General features: G+C 40.6%; 1 protein-coding gene across 2 annotated transcripts; it reads right to left on the reverse strand.

Moving 5' to 3' along the window:
- Nucleotides 1-18: 18 nt before the first annotated feature.
- Nucleotides 19-23,475, reverse strand: RIPK1 (receptor interacting serine/threonine kinase 1). Of its 2 annotated transcripts, XM_039548647.1 has the most exons (12): nt 23,158-23,475; nt 18,524-18,746; nt 16,710-16,863; nt 15,655-15,792; nt 13,124-13,352; nt 12,139-12,288; nt 10,999-11,075; nt 7,855-7,945; nt 5,053-5,640; nt 3,464-3,535; nt 1,501-1,665; nt 19-819 (listed from the first exon to the last, which is right to left on the reverse strand). In XM_039548647.1, exons 2-12 carry the CDS (start codon nt 18,673-18,675, stop codon nt 533-535), a joined length of 2,103 nt encoding a protein of 700 aa, XP_039404581.1. In that variant the 5' UTR covers nt 18,676-18,746; nt 23,158-23,475; the 3' UTR covers nt 19-532. The 2 variants fall into 2 exon arrangements, with proteins under 2 accessions (XP_039404581.1, XP_039404582.1); XM_039548648.1 differs by lacking the exons at nt 16,710-16,863; nt 18,524-18,746; nt 23,158-23,475 and adding an exon at nt 15,003-15,208 and having other exon boundaries at nt 15,655-15,743.
- Nucleotides 23,476-25,076: the final 1,601 nt, after the last annotated feature.

Here is a 25,076-nt window from a genome sequence, read left to right on the forward strand (position 1 = left end):
AAAATATCAATTGTAGACTTTTAAAGCCAGAAATAGGTTTTGCTTTTATTTATGCTGCTGTTCTGCATAATTTTAGACATCTATATTTAATAAAAATTATAAAAAGATTTGAAAATATTGTTGACTTATACCAGTCACACAATACTGGCATGATAAGTATTGGCACTTCCGGCAAAACGTAAGAGTTGATTTTGGCTTCTATACAAGTTTTTCAAGGAGTAGGTCAATCTTCACATATTATTACTTATTTGTTCAGAACTGAAGAAGAGTACCAACATGTTTAAAGATTATAATGTAGAAATTTTGTGTAATACATTCTCCTTCAATTGACATTTGTCTTGCATTTTATTGTTGTCATCTTTGGACAATCGTTATGTTCGGAAGGAAGATGCTTTTTTTTTTTTATCCTTTGGAAGACCAAATATTTTTGATTTATTGGAGTTCTCAACCACTGAGAACTGGTTGGTGGAAAAAATATGTTCCAAAAGTTTGTGCAAAAAGGAGAACTCCGGAAGGTCTGTTCTCAGTAAACTTATTCTTCTTGGATTTGCATCAAACTAGTAAGGAGATCCAGTCTTTGGCAGCCAAAGAGGGCCTTGGCAAGTTTTCCAACTGTAGCACCTTTGGAGCCTTCCCTCATTACCCACTTGAGCAGCATTTGGTAAACTTTCTCTTTTAGTCCATCTCGTTCATAGTCATGATCAATTTCATCAATCTCGGGATCACCAAAGCCCAGTTTCCGAGCACAGTGCTTCCACTGCTTAGCCAGATTTTCTCTCACTAGATTCAAATGTTTTTGTGTCAGGACAGTAGTATTGTCTGCAAAAAGAAGAAGAGTGTAAGAAAATGGCATAATTCAACAGTTTTTCTGCTCCTTTCACTCTCTCTCCTGTCCTCCCCCAACTATTTATTGGTAGTATATGGAGACAGAATCTTAGTGATGCAATCAGAAGTGGATTTCATGGAGGCAGCATAACCCAGTGATGGCGGGCAAAAAATGTCCAGTCAGAACATGTGTATTCACAGATCAGTTGCTGGACTTGCTCTTTGATCTGAAGCTATCATAAGTTGTTACTTAAACCTGCAAGATTGAAAAAACCCTTCCAAGAGTTCCTAAAGAGTTGTACATGTTTTATATTCTGAGACACAAATGATTTATTTACTGAGGAATACACAAGGATAGTTTAATTCAGTATTGACCAATGAAAATAAATTACATTTCAAAATCTTCCAACTTCTACTGGAATGAAGTTGTTGTGGCTCTTGAATATATGGTTTAACTTTTAGTTTTCCCTGTGTCATGTCAGGCACTGGACTCTATGATCTGCATGGGTCCCTTCCAGCTCAGGATATTCTGTAATTTAAACTAGAAGTCAGGTGAGGCTCTCCAATTCTGACCTTGCTTCTACCAGTTTGAGTGTTTCATACGTTCCAAACCAAATGATTCTCAGATAATTATATGGGGTGAATACATGAAAACTAGGGAGATATTTCTCTTACCAAATATACCCCTTGCTTCATACTGTGTATAAATTGCTTCCATAGCAACAGGACAAGTGCTGACATGCTGATTGTGCTCATCAATCTTCATGTGATTGTAGGATCCAATTTGAATTCCAGAGCTGTTACTTATGTTGTACTTGATTGAATCTTCTGTATAAGGAACTTTAACACAAATTTACAAATATCAGCATAAGGTTCAAATCTCAAGAAGTAGCATAAGGAGGAAGCAGTTCTACTAGTAAGGGAAGTGATATTCATTGCACTGGATGTAGAAATACCCATTTACTGGCAACTGTGCTGAGAGTATTTTCACTATGCAGTGTGACACAAATGTACTTTAGTGAAAGCCCAGTCTATTTTATGACAGAGTGCCACAACCAAGCTGACAGTTACTAGACTGTGAATAATGTTCTCTGTGCCTTGGGAATGCATAGTAGCAGTCTTGCTTTCTGCTGCCTAACAGCTTCAGGAGGTCAGCCTTGACTCGAATGCTCTTTTCGTTTTATCTTAAAGCCTCACTTCTTCCTCTCAGCTTTACTTTTCATAGCTGTAAGTTCGGGTTTACAGTTATGACTTCTAAGTTCTGTGAGACTACAGCAAATCATTTCATGTTGCTCCTAAGATATGGTTAGTTAAACACATAATTTGATCTTTTTCTTACTGTTTGATTTCCACATGTAGTGTGAAACTAAGTCACTATTCATGTTAGGTCATGTCAGTTTTCTGTTCTCTGGACAGTGTTTTCTGAACTCTGCTTGGATAATCATCCACTAAACATTCTAAACCTAGTTTAAATGGTGAATCTCATAACCTGGGTCTAAAATTGAAGTACAGATACTTAAAATGATACACCAAGCTCTGTATTTAATCACCTGAAATCATGATTAGATGTACAAACATCCTTGTTAAACACTCAATTGCAATGTGAAGTGTGAAAATCTAAGTGCACTTAATATATGCTAACCTGAGACTGCAAGTCAGAAATATTTTAAGTATGCACGATTAGATTGTTGAAGTTGTAAAAAAGGAATGCATTTTATCATGTCTCATAACATTTTAACTTCTACTCATAACATTTTGATTCCTGTATCCTTTTTTTTTTTTTTTAAAGAGCCAGAGGACTCAGGAAATATGTTCGTATTTGTAGTTAAAAATATAAAGAAGCTTCATGTTTGCTATGTTATCTGGTAACAAAATGAATTTAGCATAAGATATGAAAATGTATACAAATACTTTGTCAATATTACAGTATTAACAGTAAAACTTACTATGCTTATGAGTCTCCTTTCCCAAGCCTTTACACTTTGCAGCTTGTCAGGTTTGGGTCATCATTTAAGGGATGCAGAGTCAAAAAGACAGATACCTGCTCTTTCAAGTTTTCTTTGCAGTGTAGACCACTTAGAAACTGGACAAGCCTTTGAAAGGGTAATTAAAGAATTCGAGTGCCCCAAGCAACACAACTTGAAAGGAGCATATATTAACAGCTCCTGAAGGACATTACATGATTTTAGGGATTCAAGCCAGTAGAACCTGTGCCCCAATGAAAGCCCATGAAGCCTGCAGCTAGAAATTTGTATTAAAATCTAAAGCAAGATAGGACAAAGTGTCCCAAATGTGTGTGTGTGTGTTCAAGAGCTGGGCAGAGTGACAGCAACTTGAAGTTTAATCTAAGGAAGTGACTAGTTCAGGTGTACAGGAGATCTTGCAATGCTCTCATATTTTAGAAGTTCTTACATAAAAGAATATGTTGTCCTTGATTTATCAAATACACATTTAATGGTGTGTTTAGGTCCTGCTAGAGAATTAGTTTTACATTCTGGTACTGAAAACTTCAGCTGTGGTTAGAGGTATTAAGCAATAACGTAAATTATTTCAAGTTCCTGAAGTTTTTTGCTTTACTGGCCAGGATGCAATGCATAGCCTGTTGGCTACCAGGGCAGATGAAGGCCACAGCACTTACCTGGGCTTACTCTGGGTGCACTAGGATAGTATGCAAATGTTCCCCTTGTGAAAGAAGTGGAATCCCTATTACCTGTACAAAGAGGAAAAAACCCCAAGAAATGTCAAAAGCATTATATAAATAGAAAAGTAGATGTCCTTAACATTGTCCTTAATATTTGTAACAGTGTGAGTATACAGTGCTCTTAAGTACAGAGATGAGAAGCTTTTTAATTAGCAGGGTTGTGTCTCCTTGAATAACTCTAGTTTAAGCAATGATCTTATTGTGGTTTTGCTCAGTTACTAATAGCCTTAACCATCTTTGGATCTCAGTGAGGACAATGGACTTTCATGTGGGTGTAGGAATATCTGGCAGTGTGGAATCACAGCACACTGCAGTTACAGACTGAGCTGCTTTGTATCAAGTATTCAAACTGGCAAATTCCAAACTCCCAAGTGTGAGTTTTTGAATGCTCACAGATGAGCAACTCATACTGGGGCAGCAAGAGCAGCTGGGTTACAGTCACCCAACAAGTCAGTGAGGAGCTGAAATGCAGCTCTTGTGTACCTCAGTCTGGTATCTGCTACACTGCTTCACACAGCCTTCCTATAATAACTGCTTTCTTTATTTTTTTCGAACAGAAGGTTTTCCTTTAGGAGTGATGTTGCCAATTCTAATGCCTGCCTTCTGACATGCCAGCCCTCGGATTCATTTCAGTAAATAAACTCACATAAACAACTAATCACAGCCTCTGCATAAATAATTTAACAGAATAACACTATTCTGGCGTTCTGCCTGTAAAAAGCCAGGGATCTTTGATTTTCTTGTGAGATGACCTGGAAAATAACACCATGCTAAAAATATCCAAGAGTAGGAGCAGACATCTCATGCCATCTCTAGTTCCTCAAAGTTCTATCTTGTAGGTCTCTAGTTACCACTTATTTATGTTTTGTCAATGCCCAATATTCTCTATACCTTTCTACTCCATGGCTTACCAGCAAACACCAACAGCTCTCCCCAGCACCAGGCAGAGCTCTCTGGAGACACCAGTTATGAGCCTTAGCTCCTTGCTGGCGCCCTCTGTTCAGGAGTCTCTCAGCTTGCTGCAAATCAAGTTACAAAATACCCATCTGTTTTCTGAAATGCTGCAAATGTTGTTTCTGCACGAGCAGAACCTATGGTATGAATGTTATGGTTTTGAGAGTCAATGTTCTCCTCAGCTTTCCTAGAATGACTGGTAGCAGCTCCTGGTTTTGGGAGCTGCTTTAGCAGTACTTGCTGTCTGCTCTTCCTTGGCTGGTAGCTGAAGAGTCACGTGTTGGGTCTCGTGCTGTTCTCTTACACTGATGCTTTAGAAATGGTTCATTTGAAATTGACAGCCTGACATCAGTGAAAGCAGCATAGTGAAGTCTAAGCTAGAGTGTTTTAACTTTGAGTAAACAAAGAGAACTTAATGAAATAAATTCATCCTTGCTATATTACAGATCAGCCTGTAGAGACCTGCAAAAAGCAGGTTGTTCCATGAGCTACAAAACTCTCCTGACCACTTCACTGAATAGTGGAAAAGTGTGTTTTCAGAAAGATAGGTGTTGGGGAAAGAGGAATCTCACCTGTATCTGTGTCTGAATTCTTTGAATACCAATTTACGTTGGTCGGTGACTGCAGGTTTTGTCCAGATTCTGGCACAGGAGGTTTACTTAGGCTAAAGTTACTGGCTGAACCCAATCCATAGGCATCCTCTGGGTTTCCTGTTGGAAGACTGTTGGGGTATGGCCCATAAAAAACATCTACATTTCCCCGTTTTGGTGTTGTTGCAGCTGCCCGTGGCCAGAAATTTGGATCAATGCTTGCCCAGAAATATGGATTAGTGTTTGATGCTGTTTTTTCAGCTCTTGGATACAGTTCACTCCGTTGAGAAGTAGGAGATGGCTTTGCAAACGGATCGCAGGAAACTCTCCGTCTCCTTTCCTCCTCTATCATTTCAGGGCTGTATGCAACAGATGGAACTGCTTTATCCATCCGGCTCCCAAATGCGTGGTAGTTGTATTCATGCTGAAGTTTTTTTTCCAGATTATCAGCAGGTCCAAATGAGGTCTCACAGCTCTCAACAGGCTGATTCTCAGGGGAGGCAGCAAACAGGGCTTCATTAACCTGGCTGGTCATGGGACCTTGAGAGCTATGTAGAGAATTAGGCTGATCTGAAGGGAGGAACATTAAATGTTTGAAAACATTTCAAATGCAAGTATTTAACTTGTTGCAATGATACTAAAATCTATTAACCTGCTTTATTGTTATGGTATACTAAAAGGTTTAAATAAAACATTACTTCCAGCATAAGACATTCTATAAAATAAAATACGGCTTTACTGACAAGTAGAACAGATTTTTATCTAGGAAGTACAGGTTTGCTTAAGCTATCAGTGTCAAAATCTCACTCAAGTAGTGTAAGAATTCACTGCATACTCTGCTTATATTGATACCAAGTTTTCAACCATTGAAACAAACATTCCTGAAAGCACTTGCAGGGTCTGATTTACTGGTGTGTCTCTACTGGCATTAACTGGACTTTAATCAGTGCAAAACTGAAGTGTAACAGGATGGAAAATAACACCACTGTAATAATAGGTGTAACTTCATACAGCAAAAATAATTTGTCATTAAAATAATATTTAAAAATGATGATGTAAAGTATCCTGTATGAGTATTTAGTGATGAATACTCTGGTCCCAAAGAATGCGATTTTGCAAGCAATGTCTACCAGATAAAATAGTTTGTGTCATCTACATTTTTCAAACTAATGCTCAGTATCAAAGGAAGCTCTACTTCAGTATTGAACTAGATGGAGTTACAATATGTATGATGCTGTAGCATTACAAGGCTAAACAAGAAACATAAAAATCTGCTTGTTACTACTTGTACTAATATTTTTAAAGGTAGGACTACACATGCTTTCCTAAGGTTCTGAAAGTGTCACACTTTTCTAGAAAATATCGTACATTGCTTGAAGCAAGGGACACTTACAGAGCACCGTAAAACTGGAATAAAGTGTATGTATGTACTTCTATTTAGCTCAGATAATGCCTGTGAACTGAGGGCTTTTTCCCCCACAAATTACATTACTTCAGCCCACACTAGGCAGGACCAAAACAAGTTCCTTTGGATGGCTGTATATTAGTACACCTTCAGTCTGACTTGCTCTGCTTGTTTTGCTACCACTGCTAGAGAGGGAGTGGGAGGAATGGCTGATACAGAAATAACCCCATCCAAAGTGACAGCTCTTAGTAATTCAGTATTAGCATAAACTGTATGGCATCTGTTCTCCAGGGCAAGCTTGAGATGTATGAACAGATCCTGTGGGATGCCTTTCACTGCCACTGTCTGAGTAATGCCCATTGACTAGAGGAAAAAAGCCCTGCCTCTGACAGGCTGTCAAGATGGCATCTTTCTGCAGTGGAGATTCACAACAAAGTCTTTTGTACTTAAAACATGAGAGCTTCTGCAATCTGCAGCAGTCATACATGATTCTTTCTGCTCAGGAAATGCAACTACACTCACTTAAGAATACAGCAGAGAGGTTGCCCTAAGTCCATCAGTTCTACTGAGGAACAGTTGTGGCAAACCTAGCTTTGGGGAAGATTTATTAGTTGCATGTTACAGTTCAACATTATTAATTTAATCGTGTCTTTCAAGTGATGTGATTTAACTTGGCAGCAGTTTATTTCTACTGGGTTTTTTTATTATTTCTTGTAAATCAGTGTTGCAAATAAGATCCTGTGTCCCTTGACATTAAGAAACTTTGTAAGAAAATTCCAGATACACTACTACAAAACTCTATCATCACGTTTTAGAGAGCCAGCTCTATAAAATCACAAAACATGCAACTCATCTAAGATTTGATGGAAGTATGAGGGAAAGGAGAGAAAAAACTATCTACTAGTGTTCCTCAGATTCCTTAGAGAGCGAGGTCATAAACAAAGGAATACTTTACAATTATGTATCCTGGTCATATTCAGATCATTCATAAGAAAGGATGGAGAGGGGAAAGAAATGTCTTAATGAAATTAAAGCCTGCAAACCAAGCAGTTGGCATGATTAAAAAGATGAGAGGAAAGATCAAGTATGAAAAGTAATTATCAAAGTGACCATTGAAAAGCTTAATGTTAAACAAAATTTTTGGCATGGAAGAGGAAAGCAGAAGAGTGTAAAAGGAGATGGGTTTGAACTGTAGATGATAGAAAATTTGAAGTAGTAAGTGTGACTTCTGGGAGCAAACAACATCTCAGTGATTACAATTCTTTCTGAGATGCTGAATAATTGAGTCTCTTAGTAACCCTTAATGGTAAGGTTACTTGCTTTGTACACAATTTTATCTTTGGCAAAATACACAGAATAATTACGTGCTAGTGGCTTACCTACTTGACCAGTGCTGGTATCTTCTGGTACAGCATCTATTTGAAGGGATTCCATCCTATTCAGAAGTTCATTTGACTCAGGCCACATTTTCTGCATGTGGGAAGGAACAAATGATCAAATTATAGGCAAAAGCTTAACCAAAGGGAGTAGAATAGGAAACCTGTAGAATAGGAAACAGCACAGCTTCACTGTGAAGTAACCTGGATGAACAGATTCTGTGTCTCTGGGAAAAAATCCCATACTCTTGAGGAGAGCACAGCCTGATAGAAAATACCCATTGCTTTGCTACAGGTGGGCAAAATCTTTTCTTCAATGAAGGGAGGGAGGACTGCAATGCAACCGCAGTATATAATACTCTGGGTTGGCCAAACAATAGCCTTGCTTCCATGAGTTTGAGCTGAATCCAGAGTGGCTCTGGATTGTCTGACTTCCATTTAATAGCCAGACTTTTGGCAACCAATCGCAGTGAGGGGATGCTGCTGAGGTAAAGGTAGCAAACATGCATCCTGTTCTGTGCATCTGTATTTAGTAAGTTCATTCATCAACAGGGAAGAAGAGGTGAGAAATAATGAACATTCAGGTATAGACACATTGACTTTTATGAAGATAGTAGGAACGAGGAGTTTAGAGGAAATTTTCAAAAAGAAGCAGTCCAATTTCCTTTCTATAACCCTCATCCTCACTTCACCAGAGTGAAGGCAAAGTCTATTCCTGTTCTACTCTTTTGATGTTCTCATTACTAGGCTTTGCTGAAAGTAATTTTTTTTTTTAACCTGGAAAAATTATTTCTTAACTTCATCTGAAGTGCTGCTTACTCATAATTTCCAAAAGTAGAGTTTGTGTGGGTTTTTTTTAATTAATTAAACCCAAGAAGTACTTTCATAGATTAAAAATCAACAATTCCTATCTATCTCTTACCAAAAAATCAACTTCCTTCCAAAAGCAAAAGGTGAATTTCTAGCACACATTACAACCATAGGTCCTTAGAGTTTGAGCGATGGAATTGTTTGAACAGGAGGGTTGGACCAAATGACTTCTGGTCTCTTTCAACCTCAACCATTCTGTGATCCTTTTAGTTAGGAGGCTTCCATGATTGCTGGGGAGGTGGCAGGGAGGTTATGCCCAAATCCTCTAACTCATGTTGCTACTGAAGCTGTACTAGTAATTCACATAAGTGACTTGGCTTGGATCCACTACTCACAGTCTGTGCCCTGATTGTAATGGGTGCTTTCCTTCCTGAGAAAGTAATAAACTCGCAGCCCATTTTCTAAATAGTCATTTTGTCCCTATGGTTTCAGAGGTGCATCTGCAGAAAGCTAATGCACCTAGTAAAATTGGCCATGGTCCTGATTTGGGACTGCTATCATATATTGGACATATATACAGTTCACATTGGGAGTTTGATCAAATCAGTCCAAGAAATCTGTTTCATCAATTTCATTTTGCAAAACTCTGTTGCTTTTTTGAACAGTTACTGGTGCTTTGTAAACATCACATGAAATGAGTAAATTTCATTTCCACAATTGAAAACTTGGTGAGAAGGAAGCACTTTAAAAAAAAATTGTGAAAGAATGGTTTCACAAGGAAGTTTGGTTTGTTTTTTTTTCTTAGTTAAAAATACTGTCTGTATTGTCTGTGAGTGAAGTCTGTATAGTCAAGTGATTAAATTCATAAAAGCTATGATAAAAAGGTTCCATTATCAGCCCAGTTGTTCAAGAAGTTCTTATTTTCAGTCAGGAAATTATTCTTTTTATCATAATTTTTAAACTTACAGCCAGAAAAGTAAGAGAAACCAATTTGGACGCTCAGGAAAACTATCTGAATTTAACTTTTACCTGTTGATATTGCTGTGCTATAGCTTCCTGGTCTCAAGCAGGCTGAGACTCCTTAGACACTGCCTGAAGGCAGGGCAAAAATTACCAAAAATTTACAAAGTTACTTTAAATCAGATTCTGCCACTTTTGAATTGCTAGGAATAACATTTTATTTCATGAGTGAGACTTAATGGATATATGAGGAGCTTTTGCAAAGTATCATCATAGAATCAGTGTGTCACTCAGGTGGAAATAGACCTTGGAGGAATCCTCAGGCCACCTCCTGCTCAAAACACAGTTGCTTATGAAATCAGAGTTGGTAGCTCAGAGCTTCGTGCAGTTGGGTTTGAAAACCTCTGATGAGGTGACTGGACAACCTCTTCAGGTAACTTGTGCCACTGCTCTGCTGTCCACAGAGGGAAAAGTTTTGGGGTTTTTTGTTTCCCTCTTACATCCAGTTTGAGTCTCTCTTATTTCTGTATTTGTCTTTTTTCTCTAGTCCTCACACGATGCGCCGCTGTGAAGAACTTGGCTTTGTCTTCTCAATAAACTCCTCACACATAGGGGCAGGTTGCTATTGGTTTATGTCCCCCAAAGCCATTGCATGTCTGGGCTTAAACAGGCACATCTCCTATGGCAGGACTAACAAGTGCTGAGCAGATCTAGTGCCTGTGACACTGCTGGTGCCAGGCAGGCTGTGGCTGGTGCCCAGGTCACTGCTCACCACCTTCTCAGCAGTGCTGCTCCCTGGCTGGGCAGGCCCTGGTTGGCACTGAAGCCAGAGGTTATTTAATCCGAGGTGCAACATGTTCTACCTGTCCTTTCTGAATTTCACAAGGTTTCTGCTGCCACATTCCTCCAGCCTGCAGCTACGAGCCTTGTCCTTGTGACTGTATTGACTGGTACTTCTAGTTTGGTGTCACGTGCACACCTTATGTGTGCTCTGTCGCTTCTGTCAGGTCACTGAAGGGAAGGTCCCAGACACCTGCACTACTGCAGCTGCTCCTGGCCTGCAGGTGAAGTAGGACCCATCAACTGCTCTCCTCTGGGACTTGCCATCCAACCTGTTTTCATCTGCTCATCCAGACAGTAACGTCTGAACTTTGATACAGGAGTATTTTGGGAGAGAGTCTTGAAAACCTTCCTAAGGTTGAGATAAATGACATGCACTGCTCTCCCCTTGTTCACAAATCCAGCCATTTTATCACAGAAGGAAATCATGTCAGTCAAGCATGATCAGTCTTGAAGTGGCAGAATCTGACCATAATTGGGGTTGGGAAGAGGCAATGTGGGGAACTGACACCTTAAAATGCTTAGAAAGCTACTCACTTTTAAATTCTTCAGGTCTTCTTCAATAGTTTTTCCTAGATTTTCATAGTAAAATGGCTTGTATATTTCACTGATTTCTGCAAAAAGTAAAGAACTAAATGAAAGTGGTTTTCAATGGAAAGAAAAGTGACTTGTACTGTTAATGATCTTGATGGATAAAGATTGAACAAAGACTTCTATGAAGTCAGAAACAGGAAAGTTATATATACATTTGGAATTCACTCACATGGTACGTTTAATCTTAAAGCAGTAGCAAGAACAGGATGACTTCTAGGGATTTGTTGTTGTTGTATTGCTTTTTAGAGTGAAATCTCTGTCTATGATCTGTAGCTGAGAGCATCTTGACTTGCATATGGGAAAATCAGGAGCTAAGACCCAATACAAGCATAAGATTAATCTATTAGCAGTAGATTATGTATGTTAAATATGGAGATAATAGGTGGGTTCCTTCTGGTATACAAATTTCCTCTGAGTATTTAAGTACATGCCTGCTGTATATGAAGCTGTTGATGCCCCTGTCTAAATACAAACCTCAGTTTCCTGTTATATGTTGGGGTCTTCTCTGTGGGTTGGGGTGGTTTGGGTTTTTTTTTTTATTGGCACTCTATATTGAGGCAGAAAGAAGAGACAACGAGATATAGAATTTTGACTTATTTGCTGAATGCTCTTAGTCTCCTTCCCAGACCATTCAGCCAAGACTTCTACTGATTGGAAGTGTTTTGGCATCTGACCATATGAAAAGATTATTAGCTAGTCAAAGTCAGTTGAATTGCTTATGGAAGAATAACTAGGACAGCTTTTGAATCTAGAATATTTTGAATAGGATCCAGTCATGGTCAAGATCTACTGTATCACTTGATGTTAGTTTTTCTGTAGGTTTCAGCAGTAAGATTATACTATGCTGAAGAGAAATTATCAGGTATAAAGTCTTACTAGAATTTCTCAAACCTGTAAATGCTGGATCAGATCCCATTTTTGGTCATAGTACAGAGAGCACGCTTTACAGAATATGTGAATTGCTATTTCAGTTTTCAAAAAACCCCCCACCTTATTTCAAGAGGAAAATACTCAGGTTTGTTTTGCTGCATTATAAAGTATCAACGGACACAAACAAAAACGAATCCCAAAGTAATGCCTTACCTGCAAAGGTTGGGCGTTTCTCTGACTCTTCATCCCAGCATTGCTTCATTAAGTCAATAATTTCCACTGGACATTTACCAGTGATCTCCTTTAAGTCTGGTCTGTTTCCATTTATGATGCCAAAGCAAATCTGGGCTTCATTTATACCATCTGAAAAATAAAATTTCCCATCAGGTTCTGCTCGTGGATTTTGATACCTTTCCATAGGTAAAAGAAACAATGAAGTGGCTCCCTGTGTGTTTGTGGATATGTAAAATATGATTTCAAAGATGTCCAGGTTACAGCTACAAATCTTTCATACTAGTGAATTTGAATCCACTGCCCTGATTTCCATGGATTAGAGAATTATTTTAAGATGAATGGATTTACTTTTGTATGTGAGACATGTGCAGTGTAAGGGTGACAGATGTAGCTCTCTAGAACCTGCATCTCAGGTGCATCAGCTCTGCACTACATATGAACACAAAGATGGCCACACAGGCAACATTTAGCCACTTAATTAGCAAAAAATCCAATCAAAATTATAAACATGTTACTCTGGAATTGCACAGTTGGCTCCTATTGTTCTACATAAGCCCACTGGTGCACGTTGAGAAATCAGCACCACGCAGCTGAGAATCGGTTACTGACTGCGGGATCATTCCCATTTCCACGTGTAACTAGTCCACCTCAGGAAACAGTGTCTGTCAAAGTTTCCATCCTGGCCCACCTGAGGTTTGCCGAATTTCTGGCACCAAGTCTGGTTTGTGCCCACACCATGTAGATGTGAGTAGATTCAGCTCGTGGCTGCATTTCTTTCAGATGTTCTTGTCCATGCTAAGAACTCAGGAATGATGCAACTAATTCCTGTCACTGGCCATGAGGTGCCAAACCGGTGCTATTCTAGGCCACGGATTATTCAATCTACTAATCTTAATTTTATAATGTGAATTGCTTAATATTTGTAACTTATTTTTCTGATAGCATCCTTTGAGAAGTAGCGTACTTTCGTATGGCTCTTTGTTAGCAAAAATTGCCCAGATCACAATGCCAAAGCTGTAAACATCTGATTTCTCCACTGGTTTTGCGTTAACACAGCGTAAATGCTCCGGGGCCATATAGAAAAGAGTCCCAGCATTGTTCTGGCAAGTGCTTTTGATTTGCTTCTGCCGGAGAGTTTCTTCTTGGGTCAGCCTGCTCCAGCTCTTAAAGGAGGCAACTCCGAGATCTGCAATCTGAAAAATGAGACACATCAGAGCTAGTGCTCTAATGAAGAGGAGATAAAGAAGTATTGCATGCAGTGCTCAATTTTATCAAGACTTAATAGTAATCTAGTAACTTATCTAAAAATTAAATATTGAAAAAATACAACTAAAGAAACGGAAACAAACTATTTGATTTTTTTTTTCTTGTTTTTGTTTGTTTGGTTTGGTTTTTGTCCTAAATAAGGTATCACTGCCAATTGCGAGCCATTAGGCTGAACTTCTATTATTGATTGTGGAATACTTGCACAATGCGAGGATAGAAGAAATTTGGTTTCACTCATATTGACAATCATGTTTGTGGTCTGCTGGCAGCACTCATGGAAGAACAGAAGATTCATATGAGAAGAATCTATGAGATAGGCAGATGTGCCTCCTCCCTCACTGCCCTTTCCATTTAGATTCCATTTAACTCAACCTCCTTAGATCTTACTTCAGAAAAGGAGAAGAGGAGGATCTAAAATGATGTGATATGTATACCAAGGAGGCATGGAAAAGAATAGCATGGAAAAAGTTAAAGCAGAGATACCTGGGTACTGTGTGCTTGACAATGTGACATTACTGAAACTTTAATGTTCAGTTTTGCAACTAGACTAATGGTTGCTGGTGAAGAAAGTAATCCTTCCCTCCTTTCTCCTTTTATGTGCTCCCTCTGCTCCTCTTGTTCCAGCACTGACACTTACCTGGGAAGACCCAGTGCAAGGCAGTCAAGCAGATTGCTGAACCAAGTGCTCCCCAACAGAAGGGTAGCACTGCCAACAAGGTAAATGGTAATCTGCTGGTTTGGCTTCCTAAATCAAGGCACGGTGTTCAGATTAGCACCAGTGCTAACACAAGGGAACAGGAGGTCAATAGGAGAGGAAAACTGAAAGAAAATGGGCCTGTCTCTCTTGGCCACAGGCAGCTGTCAAACAGAGTTGTGTAACCCAATTACTTCAGATAAAAGTAAGGTGACATCTTGCCTCACTTGTAACTCACTTTTCTCTCTTATTGCCTCTAACTAGCTTATTGCTCCTCTTGAATTTCTGAAGCCTTGGGCTACATTTAGAGATTGTATATTCAGAGGAAAATGTAGGCGACCTTCTGCTGAGGAAGTAGGAGTCCAGCTTCATGTCTGCAAGTGAGAGGAGGTCTAGGGATAGAGAAGGATATGACATAAATCTTTCTACATTTACAATTTCCTGGAACAACTATTTCCCTTTCTAATTATCAATGTTAGACACATTCAAGCAGATCATACAACAGCTGCCTTAAGTTATACTTTTGATCAAGATGCTTAAGGAAGTCTCATCTGATTCTAAATTTGATCCTGGGCTCCAGATCAGTTTGTCATGAAATATGATGATAGCCTAGTTTGGTCCTGTCCATATAAGCAAGCCAAAACCCAACCCCTCATACAATTTACATTTAAAGCAGATCATTATGGGGTTTTTATTTTTGGAAAATAAATAAATTTATAATTCTTATCTGCAAGGTGCTCATACTTCACTTGCCACTATATTAACCTTGTGAAAGAACTTCTCACTAATTTATGTGTGAGAAGTAGAAAATGACAGAGCTCTCTTCACAGAAATTTATTCTGTAGTTTCAAACTGTAATGGGGTGATTATTTCAACAACTCACCTTGACCAGAGACATGATATTTGATGAGGACTGCTGCAAATTCCCCTCAGGTTTATTCCGCAATAGCCTCTATATCTATGTGTCTTGATCCAAAACCCCACTAAAGTTAATAGAAGGGCTTTGGAATAGGCTTATAAACCATTCTTTGAAGTAGTGTCCTGATGCAGTTTTTTTTGTAGCTCCTGGATGTCATTTTAAAATGATGACTAAGGGAAAAGAGGGATACAAAAGAGGAAAAGATAACAGGCAAAAGAAGGAAAGAGGTGAAGGCAGGAGGAGAAATTACAGCAATAAAGGACAAAAGACATTATCCATAAAATGTTCTATTTTGTTTCAAACTCTGTATTAACATTTGGTTTTATCTTTCTAGTTGTTATTTATAGCTCATTAATTCTCAACAATATATTTTTTTAATGCCTTTTTTTTTTTTTTTCCCACAACTGGGGGAGTACGGTGCAAATCTCAGACTCAGAGGTTGTATAGGCCACCACAATTCAGCGATCCAGGGCTAACACTCTCTTAGTGTTAGCTCGCTAAACTACAAAGGCAGTAATCTACCAGTCCTACCACATTAGGAACTCTAACCAGCATGGCTGAAATGGGTTCTTCAACCCAAATCACCAGCCTTCTCCATTCGCATTCTAACAAGTACCTTAATGTGGAAGTCTTTGTCCACAAGGATGTTTTCTGGTTTTAGGTCTTTGTGTACAAAGCCTTGCTCATGCAGATAAAGCATTCCTTCTGTGATCTCCAGCACGAAACGCCCTCTCACTGACAAAGGTAGTGAGAGCTAAAAGAAATAACAAGAAGTGCCATCTATTAAAAAATGCAACTACAACAATCAAATTAAAACTCAGTCTTTAAAAAAAGCTCCTCAGTCCCAAGAATACCTCTGCTTAAGCTATGGTAAGAAAAACCTGCATCGCCAACAGGTTGAGGGAGGTGATTGTCCCACTCTACTCCATACTGGTGTGGCCTCACCTTGAATACTGTGTGAAGTTTTGGCCACAATTTAAGAGGGATATAAAACCACTAGAGAGTGTCCAAAGGAAGGCACAAAGATGGTGAAGAATCTGGGGGGAAGCCATATGAGGAGGGGCTGAGGTCACTTGGTCTGTTCAGCCTGGAGGAGACTGAGGGAAGACCTCATCATGGTCTACAGCTTCCTCATGATGGGAAGTGGAGGGACTGGCACTGATCTCTTCTCTCTGGTGGTCAGTGATAGGGCCTGTTGGAATGGCATGAAGCTGGATTAGGCGATGTTTAGGTTGGATATTAGGAAGAGGTTCTTCACCCAGAGGGTGCTTGTGTTTTTTGGGGGTGTACTGTGCAAGTTGGACTTGATGATCTTTCAAGGTCCCTTCCAACTAGGAATATTCTATGGTTCTAAGGTCCTTCTTGGATCAAAATTTTGGCATTAGTAATTTTAGAGTCACTCCGTATTTACAAATATTTGCTACATATTTAGCAAATTCTCCATATATCTCAACAGACACTTCTGTAACTTTTTAATCTGTAATTGGTCTGCTCCTCTATGATGCACAGGAAAGCCATTGTCATTTTCTGCTGTCTCTAGAGAAGGCAGTGCTGCCACTGGCTTTTTAATACAAAAAGCAAAAAAAGAAAGACTCCATTCTCTGGCAGTAACATCCTGTCCCTTTCAAGCAGCTCATCAGCCCTAAGGGATGGAAGTAATTGACTGCTCACATTCTGTAGCACTTTCATCATGTTCCCCCGGTCCACATACTCCATCACAAGTGAGTAGTTTCCGTCTTCCAAAATGACACCCAGAAGTTTTACTACACGGTCATGCTGCAGTCTGCGCATAATCCTGCCTTCTTCAAGAAGGGAAATGTTGTACCTGTGAAACAGAAATTACCCTGAATTTAGGTGCCAGCCTAGAGAGAACAAAGGGATGAAAATCCTACTGATTAATGATGAAAACCATGGCCAAAAAATGTCACCATTCCTAGAGCCCCTGCAAAATTAACCATACCTTCAGCTGATTTTGAATTGATACAGCTTTGTTCACGCCAGGTTATATTCTCTAAGATTCTGCTCAAATGCCTTACACAGAGACTGTCTGCTCAACCTGATTAAGGCCTGCTTTTCAGAAATTGCATAAGCATTCTTCTTGTCAGTACCTATGGATGCCCAAATCTTTAAACTGGGGTGAGATCTGGGCAGGGCTTGGAAAGAGCCTTGGAACAAGGAGGATCAAGATCCACTCCACTACTTCTTGTACAGGAAACTTATAGAGTTCTTGTTTCCAAAGGGCTTCTTGTTCAAAATGGATTTATTACAAGGGAACCACACACACACTAAATGATTACAGCATTTACTAACAATTACTGGTTTAGGATGAATTCAGAGCCTACCTCTTTACTTGGGCCTCAGTACAACCCATCAATAATCACAGGTACATAGCTGGGAGCTCACTAAGGGTCTTAAAAAAGAATAGTATCCATTACATAATGAATAGAAGGGGTGGTATTTTTATTATTGTTCCTGTTCTAGTCATCAGACAAAAGGATGTAAGAAAATCTTGAAACTAAACTGCTTGCTAATGCTTTCCTACCCTCTGACTTAAAAGGAAATTGCTTTCTCCATCCGTGTTCATCCACATTTCTAGAGAAGAAACTGGTTGTTTTGTTTGCATTAGGCTCAGTTAAAAAATTTAATAAAGACTTTCGGTTCAATATTTTAAGAAATAACAAAATTATGAGCCTGCGTAGTGAGAAGATGAAAACACAAACCCAAAAATACATTTGGCAGGCTTGTCCATTTTACCTGTGGTCATCTCAAACGGTCATTGCAGGCTACAAACTACTAGAATATCTTAATTTGTGTTCCATCAGCAAAATAAAAACTCAGTTAATTTATTTATCATAACCCAAAGTAAAAAAAACACAGAATTTTGTCTCTCTCTAGTGGATGACTCATGGGAGAGTTTTAGTATTGTTATGGCTGTCAGGTAGTAGAGCTGCAATGTGACCTGAATCCACCGAAATCAACAGTTAATTCAATCTTTGAATTATATCAGTGGGCTTGGCTCACTCTGCTCTTTTTCAAGGGAGGGGGAGTTACATTCCTGGTATTAACACACATGGTGTTGGAGTCCTGCTGATAGTTTATGTGTGTTCCTAGTGGACATCTACAGTTGGATAATTTCATTGAAAACATATCTGCAAGTTTGAAGATACTGTGTGGCCACTGAGTTCCTGCATTTCCATAAGTGTGCAAGAATCCTTTTGATTCTTAACAATTCATGATAGTGCTCACCCTGTAACAAAAACCAGGAACTCCACTGGAACAATGAGTTAAAACTAAAAAAGTTGTCTTAAAAGGGGAAAAAAGTAAAATTTGCAGGACAGCTGTTAGCATTGTCTTATTTCCCGCACATACACATCTCCAGAATCCAAAGACCCAAAGTTATTACACTCTATTTAGGTTTATCTTAGTTGAATTTAGAGGACTTAGACTAACTGAAATAAAAATCAGAACTGAGATCTGTAACTTACTCAGTGCGCTGCGGTCCTGTATACACTTTTTTTAATACTACATATCCATGTTTCTTGTGAAAGCATAAAGAAATTGTTCCAAATCCTCCAGCATCTAATTGTTTTTGTTCAAGCAAATCCTTGGTGTTCATGTGGATGTCTTCCAGAGACATGGCTGCAGTCTTTGTGGCTTAGCAATTAAAACAAAATCAATTTGGGGTTTGTAGCCCTTGTGCTTCTGGACCTGTAGTATAAAGGAGGAAAAAGAAATGTCATTAAAAGCATTTAGCTGTTCCACTAAATAAGTATACATTTAAGGAGTGGGACAGAAACATAAACTCTCACGACCCTTATGAATGCTCAGTTGGAAACCAAAAACGCTGTGGTTCTCACAGAATCACAATGATTTATCCTGTCAACCCACTACAGTTATATTCAGTTGATGTAAAACCATTTCTTCACCTGAGGATCTCAAAGTGCTGTTGATAAATAGTTTTTAGCCATACAATATGCAGTAGATCAGTACTGTTCCTACACTTCATATGTGCAAAATCCAAACCCCAGAAAAATCAAGAGCCACAATCCCAAAGGCAGGTAGTGCCTAATGATTCTGATAGGTATCTTGTTTTCTGAATTGCCTGAACATGGGCCTGTTAGGTGCTCAGATTCTTATACAATTCTAAAGCTACCTTTTAGGCATCTTTGCAAACCTAGCTCTAAAGGTTTTGCTTAAAGCTTAAACCAAACAACCAAATAAAAGGTTCCTCTGGAGGGTGAAATGAAGGACTCAGCTTCTATGGGAAACTTATTTGCACATGAACTCAAGGAGACAAGTGCTAGGAAACAATATGTATGGCAACTTCTCTTCTGCCCGTTAAAGAAGAGGAACAAAGACATTGTGAAAGCTTGTAGTAACTCCTACATGCATCAAGACAAAAAGAGAGTTTGGGGGATCCTACAAAATAAGTAAATAATAGATAAGTAATAGGTAAGTAAACACCAGCAGAAACCAGAATTATGTTAATCCTTTGATAAAGCTGTGGTATTCTCTTGTCTAATATGTTTCCCAGGCCAGCCCCTGCCTTCAGCACATGCCAGCAAGCTCTGCTTTTTTTCCCCCTCACTAAGTTTTTAACTTAAGCACCTTACATCAGGTAAAGAAAGAGTTTGCTGAGAAAAGACAAAGTCCAAGAGACTGGCAGGGCTGTTCATTTTCCACTCATCTTGGATAACAACGACACAGACAGAGCTGGAAGAAAGGCACCGCCTCTAAGTGCCACTATCAGCAACAGCAGATTGGCTCCTTGGAGTAACTAAGAGCTCTAAATAATGTAGCAAAGGGACTCCCAAGTTTTTCCAGACCAACAAATGACTGCTAGCTCCTGTAAACTACTGTGCACCTGTATCATCAAATCTCTAATTGAAAAGATTGCTTAATGTTGTTGTGAACACCAGCTGCAGCCTAATTTTGACTGCCTCATTACCACAGCCTCTTTGGGAAGCCTGGGAACTAAGGAGCTAGTGTGTGGAAAGTAGGTATCTGAGGGAAGAGAGATGTTTCAGTGCTGAGCTGGCAATGGTCTGATCAGTTCAATACTGACAAGTCAAAACAGGGAAGAGTAGATTTAATTTTTAAAAAATAAATAAATTGCGCCTGTAGAAGAGTTAGAGCAACAGCTTTCTTTCTCTTCAAAGTACACATAGAGACTCTAGGGGCTGCTGTGGTACAGATAGGGAACAACCTCTCTACATCCAGAGCAGTGTCCCCTCTTCAGACTTGTCTGCTTTGGCTTTCCTGACTTCAAAAGGATGCAGGCTTTGTTTTGCTGCAGTGCTAGCCTGCATTATGAGCACTAGACTGCAGATATGGCTGTATTCACTTAGTAAGAAGGTAAGTCCTGCTACACCTAAAAATGATTAGAGGAAATTTTTCTTGTGTTTTGTTTGTTGTGGTAGCTGGGTTTTTTTCTTTGTTTTTTTTTGGTTTGTTTTTTGTTTTGGGTTGGTTTCGGTTTTTTGTTTTAATTCCTTAACAGCCTATCAAATAGTAGGCAACAAATGACTCATAGCAGTGTCATTGCTGCTTTCATAGCTGAGATTTTATCTCCCTGAAAGTTTCTGGTGATGGTTCTCTGGATTTCTTGGGGTGGTACTACACACTTTTGTGCAGATGGGGTGGATATCACATGTACAAGGGCCTTAATTCAGTCATGAGAGTCAAAAGTGGCATAAACTAACATCTTGCTTCTTTGTCCGGGTCTCCCTTTCAAGAATTGGTTTGAAGTCACTTATGTATGTTAATTTTTCCATGCTAACAGCAATTATGCATCTAGCTAGTAGTTATAAGACTTCCATGTGCTTTTCTTGTGAATGCAAAGTAGATGTGTATTTTTGAATGGTGAATCTCTAAAGTTGCATTAATACCACTGATAGCTTGGGACTGGCATTCAATACCATATAACCTGACAAAGAACAGCTCTGCCCAAAGCTGCAACAATACAGAACCTTGTTCCTGTTTACATTGTTAATTACCTGTTCCTACCAAGCCGCATGTAGTCACTATAACCAGAAGTCTTGGAAATTCAAAAGAAGTAACATCATAATTATCTAAAATCACATTGTATCTGCTGGAGTGAGCTGGATAACATTCAAGAAGATGGAATTTTCTTATGAGGTGGGAGGGAACCTTCCTCCTTGGGCATGGTAGGATGCTCCTACTTTTTTTGCTGTTCTTATTAAGTGATGAGGTACCCTGAATAGAAGCTCTCTAAGATCTAATGACTTATTTCAAACCCAAAGTTTCTGTTTTGTAGAATGACTATCACAGGAAAACAATCTCTAGCCAGGCTTTAAAGCAAAGACTGCTTATTCTGGTATACTATTTAACATGAGATATTGGCTTAGGATACCTTGAAATGTCAGACGATAAAAAATCAAGGACGGAAGCTCAAACACTCAGGTTCATTCCAACCTTACTGCTTCTTATTGATACGGGGTAATTTATGTGTATCGTCAGTACTTAGGACACACCAGTTCATACTTTATGTATCTGTGGTTAAGAGAACAGAAATTTTGTAGTTTGATTTAGCCTACCCTTAGAGAAGCTATGCATACTTCTAGCGGTTAATTTATGTTCTGTGAAGTAGCCCTCATCTGTATATTTGATTAATTACAAAGCAGGTTTTTTCATATACTACTCTGAACATTTGTATTAGGGTGGGTTCATGTTTACCAAGTGCCAGCATGTACTATGAAAATTTGGAATACTGGTTTCTCAAAGAGAGGGATTTTTGTCCACCAGTATGACTGGTGTTCCTTAGAGAAGGACAGAAGTGCAATAAGTGGGTTTGTGGCATTTTTCTTTTTAACACCATGGTTACGTCCTCTCCTCTAACTCCTAAAGGGCATATAAATTCACAACAGTCACACCCTGGACATTAGGTCATTGGGTCATATTCCCTAATCACTGTTCAAAAGTGCTTTCCTCAGTTCTAATGATTTGTAACTGATCTGATGCAGATCTGATGGGGCCTGCACAGTTAAGGAGGAGTGCTGAGCACATTAGCACAGTAATATGAAAAAACATTTCTTGCAGCCTTTGTAGTCTAATGATGCTCACAGCACATAAGTTCTTCAGAGGTGCTACAAACTTTAATTGGAGATTAGCACATTTACAAGTGCCAAAAATCGTGGCCACTGTGTTATCAGTCAGTAACGGAAAGGAATACAGAAGAGAAGCCAAAGCTGGTATTCCCAAATGAGTAACATGAGAAATAGAAGGGTTGCTTACAGCTGATGACAAAAATACTGCATGTGTGAATGATGTTTCAAAAGCTGTCAGGGCATCTCAGATCTGCTGCTGTAACTGTCATAACCCACTTCATCTAAACCTTTCCCTTCTGCTCCGGTTTTTCAGCTGATGCATCTTTTCACTAAGGAATGATATTTTTTTTTTCTATTTTCCTTTTGGAAATACCAAAGAAAATACCTGTGTCAGATCTTCATCATGTTACAGAAAGGATCACGTGGGAAGGAGAAACCGATACAAGGGAAACAAAGGTGTTATGCAACACAAGTTTTCACACGAGCAGGGGCAGCGTGGGAAGAGGAAAGGATGGGGTCTGTGCAGTGGCCTGCACCCGTGCAAAGGTGTCACAGTCGGTTCTGGTCACAAAGGTGTGCATTCCGTACGGAATCGGGGCAGGCTGTCTCGGCTGCGGCGCCGCGTCGGGCCGTGGCTGTCAGAGACGGGCGCCTGCAGCCGCTGCCGGGCGCTCCCGCTCAGCCCCAGCGCGGCCCCGCCGCAGCCGCGGCGCCGGGAAGCCCTAACGCGGGGCTGCTCCGGCCTAGTTCCTTGTTGGTTGACTTGCCATGTCACCCTTCTCCTCCCGGCGGCTTCCTGCCGCCGCGCCCGCCTCCTCCCGTACGCACCGCTCCCCCGTGCCCAGGAGACCCTCCTCGGTGGGGCGGGATGGGGGGGATGTAGCGCCGCACCCCCGCCGGGCCATCTCGCCCCGCAGCCCGGCAGCCCCCGGGCACCGCCACTCGGACCCGCAGCGGCGCCTTCGCTCGGCAGGGTCGCCGCGGTGCTTTCGGTTTCGGCGCGGCAGCGCGGCCCCCTCCCGCTGCCCCCACTCCCGGCGCTCCTGCCTTACCGCGCCCCGGCCGCTCTCCGTCCTGCCGTCTCCCCGGACGGCCCCGGGGTGCGCATTCACGGTCCCGGAGTAAGCGCCTCAGTCCCGGGGCTGCGGGAGGCGGAGCGAACGAGGCAGCTGGGCAGGCCCGAAGCGGCGCGGGTGCCGCGCGGTGACTGTCCCCGGCTGAGCTCTCTGGGCGCTCCGATCGGTGCCGCGCAGTGCCTCTGTCCTTGGCTGAGCTCTCTGGGCGCTCCGATCGGTGCCGCGCAGTGATTCGGTTACTGGTTGAGTGCTTTGCGCACTATGAATCGTGAAAACCTGGCGGCGTTATCAAGCAGCTGGGATTTTGAGGCGTGTTGGGAATGCCTTTCTCTATGGAAGATTTGGCGCTGGAGATGTGGGGATTTTTTTTGTTCAGGAAGGATGGAGGCAGGCGTTTCTGCTTGTCAACAGAGTCACTGTCACTGATAACAGTCCTGGGGACAGCTGCAGAAATACATAACCAAAAGGATTGCCGTAAACCACCTAGTCCAGCCTCCTCCGGAGGTCAGGCGTGTAGTTAATACAGCTTCTTTACATGAGGGCGATCCTTTTGCCATTCTTCTGTGAAAAAGATGGCGATGATGACTGTCTCACGGTCTTTACCGTGATCTTTCCCATTCTGGTGAACTGTTGCATTCCCCACGGTGCTTTAAATTGGCACTAATAGAAGAGCAGTAGTGGATCAATGTGGTAGGGCAATAGCAACCCACAAATCATGTCTTTCATTTCTCCCTGTGATGGTCAGCAACCCAGTATGTGAACTCCTAAACCATCCATCTACCCTTATCTGCTCTTCCTTTGTGCCTTGGGCTGGCCCACACGTGCATCTGCCCGGAGCAGGGGGCTCCTCCCTTCCAGCTCTCTGAAAGGTGTCTCATGGCAAAGACAGGTGGGACACAGAAGGATGCGGGCGGCTGTGGGTTTGGAGACGTAGGACAGCCTTGCTGATTACTTTCAAGGGGAAGGTTTCTCTCTGGGTATTGAGACTGCCCCGTGTTGGACAACCTGAATAAACAGCTTCCTTCCAAGAACTTGGGGGGGAAAAAAAAGCAAAAAAAAGCTGAGCGCAATCGTTTCTCCTCAAAAAAAAGCTGACAGTGGAACTAGTGGAACTGATGCAATGATGAACAAAACATTCCTGTTTTCCATCCATTCTGGATCAACTGGTATTGAGACAGAACAGGAGTTTAATGCTCTGACAGCTCCCGATGCAAGGGCTGAGCACACCTACTGTAAAGAGGAGACTCAGGACCAAATGCTGAATTGCCACACTGAGCTCACTGTAGTTTGAATGCAGCAATTTTGTGTCCATCCACACTGTGAGGTATCTCAAGGAGAGTATTGTTGAACCTGCAGTCCAGAGAGTCTGGGACATTTGTCAGCTAAATAAAGCAAATGCAAATACATATGTGGTACCTCTGGTGGGCCAATTGTGCAGTTTTGGTCTTCTCCTGCAATCCCAAACATTACAGAAATCTTTTGATAACATTTGACTTCTGAGGTTTTTTTTTCTTTCTTTCTTTGGTTAGTTGGTTTGTCTAGTTTGGTCCTTCTGCTGTTAAGCTTTGCTTTGTGTATGGGTCTGAAGGTGTGGTCTGAAGGCAGGAAGAGAAATGGCTGAATTTATAAGAATTGCTTGGTTAAAAAGGTGTCAGCCTCATTCAGTGGTGATTTGCCAACAAGCACTAGGCAAAGAAAGAAACTGTCATTTATTTGTATGTGCCTAGAGGTCAGTGTTGCCAGTTATGACATTCCTTCATTAAGTGAATAGGGAAAATAAACTGATCCAGAAATGCAATCTGAATTTACAGAGACATGTCTTAATTCTGATTAAGAAGGAAAGGTTATCTTGAAATGGACAAAAAGATCGGTACATTTTTAGTGCTTTTCCCAGT

Source organism: Corvus cornix, chromosome 2 (assembly GCF_000738735.6).
Source record: "Corvus cornix cornix isolate S_Up_H32 chromosome 2, ASM73873v5, whole genome shotgun sequence".
NCBI lineage: Eukaryota > Metazoa > Chordata > Aves > Passeriformes > Corvidae > Corvus > Corvus cornix.